The sequence below is a fragment of the Olea europaea genome, unplaced genomic scaffold (genome assembly GCF_002742605.1).
Source record: "Olea europaea var. sylvestris unplaced genomic scaffold, O_europaea_v1 scaffold101, whole genome shotgun sequence".
NCBI classification, from domain to species: Eukaryota; Viridiplantae; Streptophyta; class Magnoliopsida; order Lamiales; family Oleaceae; genus Olea; species Olea europaea.
The window spans coordinates 598870-615772 of NW_019227420.1; the positions used below are offsets into that span (position 1 = coordinate 598870).

General features: G+C 33.4%; 2 protein-coding genes across 2 annotated transcripts; one reads left to right on the forward strand and one right to left on the reverse strand.

Annotated features, from left to right (window-relative positions):
• Positions 1 to 1536: 1536 nt before the first annotated feature.
• LOC111372555 (putative calcium-binding protein CML19) lies at positions 1537 to 2268 on the forward strand (the record flags this gene model as incomplete). Its single annotated transcript, XM_022994915.1, has 1 exon — positions 1537 to 2268. A coding segment is annotated over one exon (678 nt), but the record flags the coding sequence as incomplete, so codon positions are not given.
• Positions 2269 to 7284: 5016 nt separating this feature from the next.
• LOC111372556 lies at positions 7285 to 15666 on the reverse strand. Its single transcript, XM_022994917.1, has 6 exons — positions 15295 to 15666; positions 13788 to 13848; positions 13595 to 13689; positions 13490 to 13523; positions 7568 to 7622; positions 7285 to 7450 (listed from the first exon to the last, which is right to left on the reverse strand). The coding sequence occupies exons 1-6, from the start codon at positions 15649 to 15651 to the stop codon at positions 7300 to 7302; spliced, it is 753 nt and encodes a 250-aa protein (XP_022850685.1). The 5' UTR covers positions 15652 to 15666; the 3' UTR covers positions 7285 to 7299.
• Positions 15667 to 16903: the final 1237 nt, after the last annotated feature.

Below are 16903 nucleotides of genomic sequence, written 5' to 3' on the forward strand. Positions count from 1 at the left end.
AAATTTAAATTTTAAGTTAAATAAACTAATTAAGTAATAAAGAATTGTTATTAATAATCATAAAATAATTCAAATAATATTAAAGCCATATTTGGTTGATTAAAATAAGATTTTTGATAAAAATTGATAAAATATATGATTGAAAATTGTAAATCCCATAAAATATGTGATTATTATACTTTCGCCCATCTCTGGACTTCCCAATGTTTAGTAGTTGGCATGATCATTTTATCAAGCCTTATTACTTTTCAGTTTAGCTTGGTGTATGTAATAGTTGACAATTTATTTATTTTTTACTTTTAAAATTGTGTGATGTAACACAGTTTCGCCATCGATTTTAAGACTTCAAACGATCAATGATCTTTATTTTTACACTTCACTCAATATCAATCATAATGTACACAAAGAATATAAAACTGTGTCTAATTAAGCCCTTGTTTGACATTCTCAAAATTTTAAAAATAATGTCTTGAATAGTATCTTTAAAGAATGTGTGGTTAAAAAGTATGAAAAAATTTTAAATTACGCGTAGAAAATTTTATGTGCGGATATACTGTTGAAAATGAGTATAAAAAAAAATACATAAAGGACAATAATGTCAAATTGGGTTTAAAATGATGATCATTCTAAAGGTCAAATTAAACTTGTTTAGGTGAGTAAAACATAATCAGCAGGGAAGGATATATAAATTTACTATTTGTACACCGAGCTTTGACATCTCGGTGTACAACCCCTCACAATAGAGAGCCGTGCCCAATAAAAAAATCACAAGCCCCCTGTTGTGAGGGAGGTTGTACACCATGTTGTCGAACTTAATGTACTTATAGCAAAATCCTACGTGGACAAGAGGCAAATGAATTGTGAATTAAATTAAGTTGATCGAAAATTGTTGACAGAAGTCTTGACATTATCTCATATGTATGTGGAATTCGTGTGAATAAAAAATTTCAAAAAAAATTGACTCCACCTCTTATTGTGAGTGTTCAGGTAGGAAGGCTATCAATCCCTTGTAGCCATTGTAGCAAAGTTGAACCGAAATGTAGAATCGTGAGACATAGAGATAGCTCCAATTGCTTAGAAGTACACGTGTCTGGAAAAAATACTTCTTGAGTTAAAAGCGTTAATTATGAATTCAAGTGCAAGAAGTTCGTACAAATAAGATACGTATAAATGACTTCAGGTTAACCCCTTCCAGAATCACCAGCACTACATGACTTGTATTTCTATCCATTAAAAAAAATTAAAAAATCATTAAGGAACCAAACTAACCAGTCAAACACGATACAGTAGTTTCACAAACGCGCCGCCCTAAAACTGGAGGCCAATTGGCCACTCACCGCCAAACCGACACGGTTTCTACTAGTCGATTCCCCCTGATTTCTCAGCTCATTGTTTTTCTAAAACTATATATATCTACAATCAAAACTTATCCACTTTCAGTATAGAATCTACTATCAGCCATATCTCAGACATATTAACACGAATATATATATATATATATATATATACACACACACACGAGAGAGATTTCAATAATTGGTAGTGGTGCTGCTGTTGTTGTTGTATATTTTCAATTATCAATTTGAACTGACGGTTAAGAAAGGAGAAACAGTAGTACCTTCTCTGACGACATCGTATAGCTCACCGGAAAATGGAGTAGAAAATCCCCAATCTTCTCCGAAGTCAGCTTTCCAGCGATTGCGCCAGAAATTATCGCCGAGGAAGTCCGCATCCGTGGATCTGAAACCATCAATTTCAAGTTCCGATGATAAAAACGGTGAGGCTCCGGCGGTGGATAAATGGAGCGAAAATGAGATGGTGTTTAGGTACTTCGACGAAAACGGCGATGGTAAAATCTCAAAAGAAGAGCTACGGCGGTGCGTGAGGGCTTTAGGTGGCGAAATGTCGGAGGACGAGGCGGAGATGGTGGTGCAGTTTTCAGACTCAGACAGCGATGGAATGTTGGGGCCAGAGGACTTCACGAAGCTAGTGTTGGGCGGCGGCGAGGACGAGAGAAAGGACGAATTGAAGGACGCATTCAAAATGTACGCAATGGAAAATAGTGAATTCATAACGCCTAAAAGCTTGAAGAAAATGCTGAATCGACTGGGGAATTCAAGCTCCATGGATCATTGCACAAGCATGATAAGCAGATTCGACATTGATGGAGATGGCGTCCTTAGCTTCGATGAATTCAGAGAAATGATGCGATGAATGATTCAAAATTTTGAAACAAACATTTATGCTCAAGAATTATCCAATTTTTTACGGGGTGTCAATAGATTTCTTAATATTTATAAATTATCATGAATTGCATAAAATTTGATAGAATTTAATAGATTTCATAAGATTTGAATGGATTTCTATTTTCTAGATTTTAAAAGATTTTCATGGATTTTATAGATTTCAATGGATTTTATAGATTTTGGGTAAAATTTATAAATATGCTTAACATAAACCACAAATTTTTACTTTTTCTTTAACGACTCATTCTTACACATATGCACGTTAATAAATCACAGAAAATGATCGAATCTTTGTTCAATTGTTTGTTAAACATTGAATATTATAACAGAGTTTCAATAAAAAATACACCCAATATTCAACAAAATGCGAGAGTGGGAAATGACAAAAATATGTAGTGTTAAATAATCAAAGTCGTAATCAATATGAATTAGTTCAAAAAGCCACAACCTTATGAGATACAAACACACAGATGTACACATACATGACCACAAGGCAATTAATTCCATACCTCCAGAATTCTCATTGACCATGCAGACACAAAAGAAATATTGTGGGATACCATCTTCACATGTCTTGGCTAGGATTTGCAGATATATATAGAAAACACACAGCTCTTCCCAAGAAAAAGGAATATGGTACAGAACTTGAAAGACGAAGTTGTTCCAGTATGCATACTAGAAATCGTAAATTACCATGATAATTTTCAGTACATCTATAAAATAGTAAACAATATATAGCTTCAATAAGAAAAAATAAGTTAAATAAAAAATACACCCAATATTCAACAAAAAATAGTAATATTTCATAAATTATCATCAATTGAAAAGTTCTCATACACGATCTTTTCACAATAGGGAAATGTGAGATAGAAGGAAGAAGAAAATCTTGTTCAAGATGGGGAGGGGGCAGGGGAGAGAGAGAGAGAGAGAGAGGGCAACAAATATGGAGAGAGGTGAGAAATGTTGTGAAATTTTTAAGTTTGGGTTAAAATTGTTACTGATTCTTTGTACTTATATTTTTACCTTGAAATCCTTCAAAATCTATCTACTTAATGAAATCTTTTAAAATCAACTAGTTATTGAGGACACCTGAATTTCAAAACTACCTATTAAAATCTATGTTGAGGACGCCTAAATTTATAAGTATTTTTAAAAATCTAGATTGTGGACACCTATATTTTAATGAATTATATTTAAATCTGAATTGAAAATACTTCAATTTATATGGAGTTTTAAAATCCATCAAACTCTAAATTGATGACACCCCTCTCTCTCGGGGGGTGTGTGTAGATATATTTAAAAAAAAAACAAGGAATAAATAATTGAACTGTTTTAGAACTTGTTTGGTACAGTTAAAAAGTCAATTAAAATCAATTTTTTTATTGTTATCGTTATTTTTTGAATTCTTCTCTCACAGGTAAGATCCATTTTATTTCTAACGGTCAAAAAAATCAATTATCAAAATCTCTATCAAACAAGCACTTATTAAACTGGTGCAACTTTCAAGCCATCTGATTCGGTCCATATTTGATAGGCATCCTTTAAATTTTTTTTTACCAAATTAATTTTCAATAATGTATTTTTCTAATAAAATAATTTTATATGTGGATCAATAATATTTTTCTAGTTCTTAACCACACATTGTAAAAAAAAATTATTATTCATAAAATCTATCAAATAAACTCTTAGTTATGTACACCAAATAGTACATAAATGAATTATGTTCCCTTTATTTTCTTAATTTTATAATTCTCAACAATTAAATTATTTCAAAAGTTGTTTAATTACCTTTTCTATTATTACTTAGGGAAAATTTTATATATTGGTATTATGTATGCACCAATTTAATTTCTAGAGATTAAGTTTAAAATTACAAAAGTCAAATGTTAATTTAATATTTTAATTTTAAATATTAATATTATTGAATTAAATTAATTTACCTACTCTGCCAAACCCCATTCCCACTTCAACCTCGCTACCATGCACCCCGTCCATCAGCATCTACACATCGGCATCCATGGAATCTATAGATCGCCGACAACTTCTTCAGCGACGAATTGATCGTCACTCCACGAGGACTGAGGATAGTAGAGATGGAGAAACATAACGATTATTGAACAACATTGATTGAGCATTCTCGACGACTAAGCTATGTTGGTGTAATTTAAATCTATTTTTTAAAAATTAGAAATTAGAAAAGAGCCCCCTAGTGAATTTACAGAGTACTCATTAGAGCAAATAACTTTAATTCTCATTATCAAAATCTGGTAAATTGAATTTGTAATCAATTCGGAGATATCAATGGCATGTGAGTAGATCTTTTGAATTTGTGATTTGTGACCTATGCACTTTGACATATGACATGTGACCCTATGAACATTGATCTATAACCAATTTTAATTGATCCGTAACATGCGGACATTGATTTGTAACCTATGAACATTGATCGACGGCTAATTTTGATTGATTTTAGACCTATTCACAGTGACATGTGAGTTCTAGACATTGATTTTTTGGCCCACATATGTTGACAATTGATCTATGACCTGTAACCTATGAAGTGTGACTTGTGACATACAAAGATGATCTGTGATTTGTGACCTTTGAATATTTATGTGACCAATGCACAATAACGTGTGACCTGTGATCTATCATCATTGTAGGCACAACCAACAGCTATCAACACAGCATTTGACATACGCTTTTTGAACATGCGACCACAAGCACCACCATCTCAAAAATCACCACCACAAACCACCTCCAAAAATCACCACAAACTACCTCAAAAGCCTCCACAAAAGGCCTTAAAAATACCATAAAATCATCTCAAAAACCACCACAAAATCGTGGCAAAATTACCACAAAAATTACCAAAAACTACCACATAAACTGTAGCAAAACCACCGCAAAATCATTATAGAAGCGATTTGAGCCCTAATTGAAAAATTGGGAAAATGGGATCTTAGAAATTAATTTTTGCATCCTGCTTCTAGAGAAAGTAGAGGGGAAATGGCAGAAAGAGGGAGTGTGGAGAGAGAGAGAGAGAGAGAGAGAGAGAGAGAGAGTTGGAATAAAATTTGACTTTGAGTGGATTAAAAAGTATTGTGTAATTTAATTTTATAATATATTATTATTAATATTTAAATATAAAAATTACCACCTGATTTTTGAATAAACAAACATTCAACTCGAAAATCGTGCCCATGCCATTTCCACTATTATTAATTGATGACTTACACCCTATCATGGCTTTATTCTACCGTTTAGTTAAAGGGTTTATTTGATTTAATTCACAAATGAGTGACTGGAAGGATAAAATATACATATTTACTAAATTAAAAATTACGCTTAATTAACTAAAATGTAATATTTATTAGTAAACTAAAAAATAGTGCTAATTCCTTCTTATTTTGTAATTATAAAATATGCAAATCTTGCACTTTAATAAATAATTTAATTTTAATGTATTCGATAGTCATTAATTACCTGATATGTAATTTATTATAAATCATAATAAAAACAATAATTTAATTAAATAAATATAAATAAAATTGAGCAATAATAGGATATATTTGATATCATTCTCTTTCAGTAAGATCTCAATTTTAGCGATGGTTTCGTTAGATATTTTACGATTAGAATCCCTCTTTTTTCCAATAAAAAATTTGTTGTAGTATAACACAAAAAAAAAAAAAAAAAAATATCTATACATTTCACCAATTCTAACGATATTCTCAACACTCCACACCTTTGTTTGAGGTAATATAAGACCTCAGACGAGGTTCCATTGCTACCAGAAAAGTACAATTTTAGTAATAAATGCAGGGTAACAGTTTAAATTGTGTAATAGAAACTCACTGGTGGGAGGATTTAGTCGATTACTTCTTTTTTATTTCAAAAAGTTTAAAACTTATTGGTGCCCAACAAGGAATGGGCCATGAAGATTTTCGCGAAGTCTGGCCAAGCCCAACAAAAAAGCCAGACATACTGAATAAATGAGGCCTACACATCCAATTTACTCAGGCTACAAGTCTTGGGTTTTAGCTTCAAAAACAGTTCTTTCGCATCTCACTTTGCCCCTGTTTCTCTACCGTTCTCCAATATATATATTTTAAAAAAAATTCATTTTCAACCACACATTCGCACAATAAAAATATTTTACATGTAAACCCAAAACTTTCCTCTATTTTTTAACCACATTCTCTAAGAAGTTACCATTCCATAACTCATTTTTTCCCAAAAAGTTCGTTTTAATGAGCATCAAACAAGGGTTTAGGCTCATCAATAATATATGAATAGCATACTCAGCTTAAGCAATCTAAAGCATAGACATATTGACCAAAGTTCAATTTTGAGGTGGAGGTGGTGGTGGTGGTGTTGATTTAGAAATCAATATGCTTGTTCAAATATTTTCAGAGAATGATGTATCACATGTTGATAAATGCATAACGATCTCTGAAAATAAATACTTTGTCAGTAGATGGTCATAAAATTATAAAACACTATCTAAACTCTGAACCCAACTTGATTGGTGACCACCGATCCAATAAACCAGTACTATGTTATGCCATTACAACCCATGAACATCATCCAGTTGGTTATTTAATAGCTTGTAGACAGTTTATTTATGCATCGATGTTGGACCGGTAAATCACCTTTACTAGCTCAAATAGATCATCTCCTATGCCAAATGCAATTTTTTCTTCTCTATTTAGCACCATTCTTTTATAAATTTTCTTCTTCTGACAACTCGCAATTTGGTAGTCAAATACATCTCCCATATGCAAAGTGGCATTATCTACCCTGTCCCACCCAGACACGCACTAGAATTGCCATGAAACTGCAACAAGATGTAAAATTGCAGTAGTATGAACTGCTGATGCATCCTATTTGAAGATAAAAGTTCATGGCACTTCATTGGAAATTCTCTTTAGACAACAAAGTAAACACAAACCAAAACATTTTACCCTGCAGCTTTACGATTTTATATTCTACGATTTTATGTTTGGTAGTGAAGTTTACATCCTAAGAACATTTCTTTTTCCTAATTAAATTAAGCATTTATAGATCTTATTAGCCTAAGAAACGAACACGTTTCCAAGGATATGTTAGTTGTTTCCTTTTTCTTTTCACGGTTGAGAACCAAGATGCAAGTAGATACCTGCCAAGTTCCCATGTTCAGTTTTCCATGAGTGATAGGTATCCTGCATCAGTATGAAATCATGATGATTATCGATGAATGACATGTATCATTGAACTGTTTTAAAAAAGATAACTCTTGAAGTACAACATAAATCAAATCATAAGTTCAAAATTCGCACGTGAGGGAGCAGCCAAACATAGATGATTTGATGTGTGCAGGCATGTCATCTGGACCTGCAGAAATCACATGATGTTAATTCCCTGTGTAATTATGAAGCAAAAAAGGCAATCAGAATGATTTACATCTTTGTTGTACTATAATTATTGCTTCTCTATATCTTGAAATCTCTACTGATGGAGATCAAGATAGAGATAGAATATAGTGCTATATCAAGAGCTTGTTTGAGTTCCATTTTTATTGAATAATGCATTTTGGAATGATAGATTGATGGAGAATGTGTAGTTATAAAATGAGGAAACGTTTTTTATTCACGTGTAATATTATTTTATTGAAGAATGTGTGGTTGAAAAGAAGAGAGAAAAATGTATTTTGGAAATAGTGGGGGATCAAACAAGGGCTAAAAGTAGAGTTTGATTCCTAATATGTTATTTAAATTAGATTACATTTGATATTTTGATAAAGTTCTCGATTAGTTAGAATTTGATTTGATTTGTAATTATTGATTTTTCTCTTGCCCTCAATTCTTCTTTTCTTTGCATCCATTTCTCTTTTGCTTCCTAATTGTTTTTTAACAAACTATACTCATCCTGCGTCAATTTGGTATGAAAGCAATTCATTTTATTTTGGCCTAACATCTTTCGTTCTCATATCCACAAAGCTTAACCAAAAATTCATCAACCACTTCCATCCACTCCATATGCCACAACCTTCCGCAACCCATCCATCATAAGCTCATACCTCAACCAGCCTTTCCATCGCAAATACACACAAATGCTGCGAACCCTTGAAACAACACAACATACAAGAATTTGTAGTGCGGCAGCAGTTCTTTTCCCATTTATTTAGCAGTTTATATTAGTTTTGAAAAAAAAGAAGTCCGAAAAAATAAAAAGTAGCAGCTTCTTCCTATTTAGTTTCGTTGCTGTTTTTTCTAGTTTAAAAAAAAGGTCAATTTAGTTACAGTATTTCATATGTCAGTTGTTCATATTGCTGCTCGATAAACTGCAACTCAATAAAGACTCCAAGCCTACATACCATTTATTATATCCCAACCTTAAGCCACATAGCCTACATATCCAACATTCAGTTATCAAACACTCAGCCCAAACAACCCACCAAAATGCCTACATATTAAACAGGGAAAAATTCACAAGTATAGGGCAATTCAATTTTCAGATTTTAATTTTCAAAATTCAAAACTCAAGTATTAATCAATTAAGCAAAAATATTTTATTAATTAAATGTATTAAGGTTACAATAATACAATTAATAATCACAGATGCATACTTATGAGTCACAACTTGTTTATTGATCACCTATTATCAAATTAATTGAGCAAATATTATTTCATAGTCACAATAAAAAATTTTGTTAAGTCACAATTTATTTCATCAATCACAAATAAAAAATTTATAGACCACGGTTTATTTTTCGACTACACATTTTCAAATTAATTGATCACAAATTATCAAATTTTAAGGTCACAAACAACCAAATAATTGGTTACAAATTAACCAAGTAGTTGGTTACATACACCAAATAGTTGGTCACATACTACCACCACCACCACCACCAGCAACCACCAACACAACCTGTTAGTGCCACCATGACCAACATAGCGCCATCTATGCCACTCCCACACACGTCGCCACTGTCACCCATAATTGCAAAACTACGATCACACCATAATAACTGTGAAAAAACCACCACAGCAACCATCGGGCACACAAACCATCATAACCATCGGGGATATCAAATTTAGGAATAAAGAAAAAAGGAAAGGAAATAGAGATCCGCTGTCGCACCAAATTGCGATGACGATGGGCGTGCAACTGTCGTCACACCAAATCGTGATAACGAGTCACGCTGTTGCTTCGAGTGCAACGTCGCCTATCGCCAAATCTTGCCATACTTAAGAAGCAGCAACAATGACGATGGGGATGATCTGTGGACAGGCAACGACTAGCGATTCCACGCTCCTCGCATCACACTTACATATTTCCCAACCATCTCTACCATATTAACACCAATCAATAATCGGCCACACCCAATAACACACTTAGCACCTTGTAACACTATCGTCGCCCACCTGACCTAAAACCATAACCTAAAATTATAGCCGCTTGCCAGCAACCGTCATTCAATAACACCATCTTCTCCATCCAAGGTCTCCTGCAGAATCGCTTGATATACTTTACCCTCGCCTGCTAGATAGACATCTATACCAACCCCCCACACAAACAACTTCAACTTCATATTCAAGGCTTTCACTTGTGCTTTCTCTTGAGTTCGGTATTGCTATTCTCTTTTGCCCCTCGACAGCAACCGTTGGCACTCTTGCAGTCGTCATTTTGAGTTCTTCTCTGATTTGGTTCATTTAATGCCAGTGCATTTAGATAGGTTAGAAAAAAGGAAAAGCATAAGAAGATGGAAAAGAAAAGAAATGTGAGAAAAAAAATGAAGTTTTCTGACACTATTTGAATGTGACCTTTTCTGGTCATGTTAATTAAATCAACTGTTCAGACAAAGTCAATCGCCGCTCTTCAACCGTAGTCATACCAACTTGAAGATCATGATTGGGACAATGTTTGGCTCTTTTGAGACTCATGATGTACATTCTTTTATATTGGTATTATACTTTTATTTCAGTGTTCTGGCTTGTTAGTTTTCAATCTAATAGATTAGTTTAAAAAAATTACCTTTCAATTTCTAGTTGCTTTTTTTTTTTTTTTTTTTTTTTTAATTACTTCCCAAAAAAAAAAAAAAAAAAAAAAAAAAGTCCAACTCTTATACTACTCTGAATCCTTGGGTCACTATCATGATAGTGAACATTCCACTTCCCAGTACAATCACCTTCAGTTTAGGAACTATGTTAACCTGGTCCATTATCCTTCTGGGCACGTTCCATTACAACCATGGGATTCTGATGTTGGACTCATCCAGAAGCATTTCTGGATTGACTCAATAGTCTTGAAAAATTCTTTAACTATCACAATTTAAGTGACTCACATTGAATTTGTTGTGCTACCATGTCACTGATCGGTCCAGCTAAAGATTTATTGGAGATTATATTTACATAATTGTCTAGGTCAATGAATTGTCAATTTGTGGGATGAGATGAAATGAATATAAAGAATGTTCTTGAGTATTATCGAATTCAATTGGTGAATTAATTCTTTTGCCAATGAAGGCAATGTACGACCACTTGGCACAGTTGTTTTGTTTATGAGGCTCATCACAGTGTCTAGGTTTATTAATGGTTTGAATCCAGAAATCTTGCCTTATAACATTCCTATACCCTAATTTTTTGGATGAAGCTTACCGTTTGGGCAATCATTGGTACATATCTTTTCGACTTAATCAATTATGTACAAAACTAGACACATCATTCCAGTCACTTTCTAAGTCTAGTTGCGTTAGTCCTCCTCCTAAAGAAGAAAATGAGAGTTTTGTTGGTGACCCAATTGATTTTTCTGATAGTGAGGCTAAGAGTTTTGAGACTGGTTTCATATCCCCTCTCACGCCAGCCTTGGACATAATTGATTGATAAGTTACCGTTAGTATTTCCACCTTGGTCAAATAGTTTGCTTATCCTGAGTGTACAATTAAAGTAGAGTTTGTTGGGACATTACCTCAAATGATCGACACTCCTCGAGTTACAAAGAATTGTACTAAGGCCATTATTCAATTGCCCATTTTCCTATTAATATTAGGATGTTTTCTACTAATTATCGACATAATGTATTAGTTCATCCTTTTATTGTCAATATTCCTAAATTTCATGCTACGCTAAAAAGAAAAATTATTTTCACTCATGAAATTTTTGAGCTTGTTTTTTTATGTGTTCTTCGCTGCACATCTCTTTGACTCGATTTTCTAAACACGTTAAGAAAATGAGTTTTTGAACATTCATATAAAGAAAATCAATTTGACTGGCTATCACACTTAAATAAAAGTTGTATTTTCAATACAGAAGGTTTGTTTCTTTATCGGGGGCCATTCGCACCTTCGATGTTGCAGTCTTTTTTTTTTTCAGCAGGCTAGACTACAACTCTATTTTCTTGTGCTCGTCATTATGCACAACCAGTTGAAGATTTTATGGATGATTTACATGAGTTCTTACTTTTTGGAATATCATGTCCATACTGGGTTACAAGGAGAGATTGTATTGGAGATGATTTGCACCTTCAAATAATGTCCCGTGATCAGTTTTGATATTTGGTTCCTAAGAAAGATCACCTTCCCTAGTATGAGTTCAGCCAGATAGTGTTGTCCAAGATTCAGTATTAATTTAATACTTGGTCAAGATAAAAGATCAATCTCCTTAGAGTTTGAAGTTTTGATCTAACTTGTCGAAGTTGAATTCTCTTAGCCATTAAAAATGATGGAGATCAAGATAGAGATAAAGTTTAGATGTTATATTAAAAGTAGTGTTTGATTTATAATATATTATTAGATTAGATTTGATATGTTGATAAAGTCCTAGATTAGATGGAATTTGATTTGATTTGATATTCTCTCAATGTCTTGATATATAAATAGAGGGCCTTATTTAATGTAACGGACAACCAGAATATATGAATAAACATTGATTTTCATCTAGTCCTCAATTCTCTCTCTCTCTCTCTCTCTCTCAATTTTTTTTTTTCACCCCTTTCTCTTCTGGTTCCCAATTGTTCATTTACAAACTAGACGCATTCTGCGTCATCTACACTTCTCTTTTTTGGGAAAGAATACCAGTCTCCATCCTCAAAACCCAAATTCTTACCAATCGAATCATGACTATCGATTGAAAAGCTATTAACTAAGGAGAGGTATCTTAAATAATTAGAAAAGATTGCTCCATGATATAATTTCACTTGTTCCCTTTATTTCACAATAGATCGGGCTCAATGTCCATGAATGAGGAAATTATTTTGTACAATTGTCAAATCAGCTCCTAAGGAAATATACTAGCAAGTTGTTTTTTGACAAGTCCAAAATAGCCATACTCATGATGTAAAAGATTTTTACCACGCATCCACAACTAGTGTACACTAAATTATCCACAGACAATGGAATTGTATCACAATCAGAATTGAACGAGTTTTTCGAAGATAGTGGGCTCCTTTCATTACTCCTCTTCATTTTAATCTCGTTATAATGAAACCCAAACAAGCACTAGAAAGACAATAGAATTAGAATTGAGTGAGCTTTTTGACAGATAGTGAGCTCGTTTCAGAAGTATGTGAAACTCACGCAACACTAGGTATTCAAAGACAGCTTCTCATTACAAAGTTTTGACTGCAGCTATAAGAAAAAAAATCCTGGCTTAGTGATTTGATAGCCTACATTAGCCTCACCCCCAAAATTAAAGACTGCGACTACTGGATCATGATTGTTTCTTGCTCGCTCCTTCCAAACCAAATAGTTCAGATTTATTTTGTCACAAGAAAGAGGGTTGGAGGGGTTGAAGGGTGGAGATTTTGGTGCACAATGTCAAGAAATATTTGGAATCTTTCATTGTTTAAACATTGTTGACAAACATCCGCTTGTGTTTGTGGTCAAATGTAATCCAGAACTAAAATCCATACATGGCGTGTATGTGCGCTTTAGTACGTGTGACTTTGTGAGACAGAGAAGACAGGGGTTTCCAAGTGCAAATGGTGCTTTAAACGGATAGCCTAAATGCATAGTCTAACAAATACAGTTTTATGTGGTCATGCATCATGAGATTATTGATTGCAGGCAGTTACGCATTACATAAAGTAATTGACACTAGGGATAAGAGCGAAATACCTAGCTTGCCACCAAGGAAATAACTCAAAAGCATTTAAAAATAAATAAATAAATAACTCAAAAGCATTTAAAAAAAAAAAAAGGGAGGAGAGAGGAACTAAATCACACTACGATTCATTTATTTATTTTTTAAGAAAACTACCTTCAATTGTATGTTTCCACGGTGCAGACATTCCCTGAAATCATGAATTTAAACAATTTAGATGTTAACAGTACCACTATACAAACCCATGGAAAAAAAATATACCTCTGGAACTACTCTGTTCAAAAATGTCTCAGTATCATCTCTGACATCCGAGTCATAATTTTCATTTATAGTCAAAGAAGCACTTGTGTGGTGCACTGTTATGGAGACATGCATTCAAAAGAAACAAGAAACATCAGAACTGGCAAAACAATAAAGAGGAAAACTGAAGGACATTAAGTGGAGATGAACTCACGAAAAAAATGAGCAAGGCCGCATTTGAACTCTGATAAATCTTGCCCAATTTCCTTCAGAATCTGAGACAAAATGGAAAATCATAAATTGCAAAAGCAAAGAGACAATAACAGATAAGTAGAACATCAGCCCTTAAATGTGCATGGTATGATTCAGCAACACAACCTTTTTGCTCAAATAAGTGAATACATTTATAAAATGACAGATGTCTTATGTTTCCCCTTTCTTCATGTACAACAACTTCCAAGTGGTGATGTACAAATTTGAACTTAAAATCAAATGGCAGGTTGAAAAGCCATTTAAGGCTAGCCCATTTAACATTTTTAAGATGCCAGATATTTACACACGAAGTCAGAGTTGGAAAGTCAGGATATGATCAACCATTGAAAGAAATGATAGACGTACAAAGAAAAAAGTCAAGCAAGTAGAATTAGTTGCAGCATTGACCACCCCATTTTGATAAAAATCCTCAAAGACATTAAATAGATATACTCTTATAATAAATAACATGTAGTCATTCCACTGCCAAATTCAAGAAGTTCAAGCTCATGCAAAAAGATTTTCCATCTTAACATGTTCTCCTTTTCACTGGCTCACAGATACTTTTCAAATGTTTGACCTAGAGGCATGTAATAAGATATGCTCTTATGCCAGAAACAACACTCAATTAGGCTAAGTTGACCAAACTTTTCAAAACTTCTGCTCCAAAAGTAATAAAGAACGTAGATATAAAATAGATAATTAAAATTTGATCTACTTTCATCTTCAATTGAAACTCACTTTAAGGCTTCAAAAGTCATTTGAGTTGATAATAAGCACCGGATCACTTTTGGCATTACAAAACTTTTTTCACTAAGGAGGGTAATCAATTATTGGGAAGGGATAAAAAAGACAATCAAGATCGTCATATCTTATTCCTTAGAACGCTGAATTAGTTATTTTCCTTTCCTTTTGTACACATATTATCGCCCAGTCTCCAGTTGCCAATGAAGAATAATTTTCCAACAGTAAAATGCTCATATACAATCCAAAATGTGAAAACCATATCCAGCTTCATCACCTTCTTCACCATATCCCCACTCCTCTCTCACCATTTGGCCCGTATTCTATTCTCCATGTTAAGCATACACTGCTATCATCATTCCTAAACCTCCATCTTATTCAGCAATAATAGACAAAATACAAAAAGTAGTGACATGCTACTCGAGCAGTCAAGCTATCATAATCAGCCTATCTATTCCACAACCCGAATTTGAGCCAAGCTATTGCGTATTAAAAAATCCCAAGTTAATTGAGCTCCTTCTCTGAATTGTTGCTAAGAATCTTAGACCATCAGATGACCCTTTAAACCGAAAATTCCCAAAATCCTGATCAATGGAGAAACGTCTCTCTATAGATTATTAAGAAATCAAAATTTATGAAATAGGTCCCGATAACTTCAATGTAGAAGAAAAAGGAAGGCGCGCTAAATTAGAAATGAATTGGAGCAAAAAACCAAAGTCGCAGACCTTGGAAGTAATGAGATGGCAGCCTCGTCTCTGGGTAGGAATGGTTACAGTCTTCTGAGCCCATTTGGGAGCTGTAACAGTTTCAACAGTCGCAGCAGATGCCATAGGAATCGAATTCACAGAAAGCTGATTCTTGATTGTTCTAGTGGGAGTGGAATTGTGCGAGACGTTTATTGCAATAGGGCCCGACAAGGGTTTCGGTGCGGCAGTTTTAGGCACGGATACGAATGACGGTGATGCGGGTGATATTAGAGTCTGCATTTCCCAGGCCCTGATAATGGATCCCACTGTCACTGCACAGAGTAATAAAGCTAGACCGAATATAGAGTACAAGGTTAATGTCGAATTCGAGGCCATTTTGAATCGGGCGACGCAAGGATCGTTTTCACTTGGGCCCTTCGCAGTCGCGTGGCACTTAATTTTTAGTGGCTATGGCTTGTCCCAAAAAAAAAAAAAAACTCTTTAGGATAATTAATAAAAAACGTTCCTATCTTTCATGATTTTTGTGGAAAACGTCCCTACATCTCGTTTTTTGGCGCATTTCATCCTTACGAAGCCTTTTCTTGTGCAAAACATCTTTTTCATCATTTTTATCAATAAAAAGCTATAAAATAACTAATATACCCTTCTATTTAAATAAAAAAAAAATAAAGAACTAAATACAATCGTAATTCCAAATAAAAAAATAAAAAAATTCTTCACCTCCACCTCCTCTTTTGAACTTTTTTAAAAATTGGAACTGTGATTGCAATTAGTTCTTTATTTCTTTTTAATTAAATAGAAGGGTATATTAGTCATTTAATAACTTTTTATTGAGAAAAATGATGAAAATGATGTTTTCCACAAGAAAATGTAAAGGTAAGGATGAAATGCGTCAAAAAACGAAAGGTATGGACGTTTTCCACAAAAAATCATAAAAGGTAGGAACGTTTTGTTCTAATTACCGAACTCTTTATTTAAAGGTTGCTATAGTCCTTATTTATTTTTATTTTTTTTTGAAAAACAAGTGCCATACATATTTACAATCATCTAACAAAAAATGGGGCCCACGAGAGAGGCTGTCAAGGAAGTTGCACCTGTAGCACTTCTGATTTTTTTCCCAAGTTTAAAAAGCTTTCATGTGACTAGATCAAATGCTCCGTCTGTCCCAATTATATAGACTTGTTTTGTTTTTCACATGGATTAAGAAATCTTTCTTAATGTCATTGAAAAACTAATTGTTGTCAAGATCTTTCCTAATTTACCCCTATTTGATTTTCAGCATGTAGTAGTAAATTATTGTTGAAATTAGTAAAGAATTTGAATGATTTAATTTGAAGAATAATAAATGAGAGTTGTTCCATTTTTTCCAGAAATGGAAATGTGTGTATTTTGATGATTTCAAGAAATTAGCACATTAAATGAGGGAAATTGAATATGGGTATATTGGTAAGGGCATCTCCAACCATGGCACCATTGCACCATTTTGCATCATTTTTGGTGCAAAGTTGCTCCAACCCAACACTAAAATTTGCACCATTTTGGTAAAAAATGGTGCAAAGTGAATAGTATCCCTTTTGCTCTTATTTAACATTTCTCAAATAAATTTGTTGAAGGTATTTATGTTATT

Bases quoted from the DNA above. Each gene is read 5' to 3' on its own strand.
- LOC111372556 (XM_022994917.1), bottom strand. From the start codon at position 15,651: ATGGCCTCGAATTCGACATTAACCTTGTACTCTATATTCGGTCTAGCT. The intron at 13,524-13,594 runs GTATATTTTTTT...TCATGATTTCAG, and splicing joins TGAACAGAGTAGTTCCAGAG to GGAATGTCTGCACCGTGGAA. The intron at 7,623-13,489 runs GTAGTTTTCTTA...TGATTTCTGCAG, and splicing joins GTGGAAACATACAATTGAAG to GTCCAGATGACATGCCTGCA.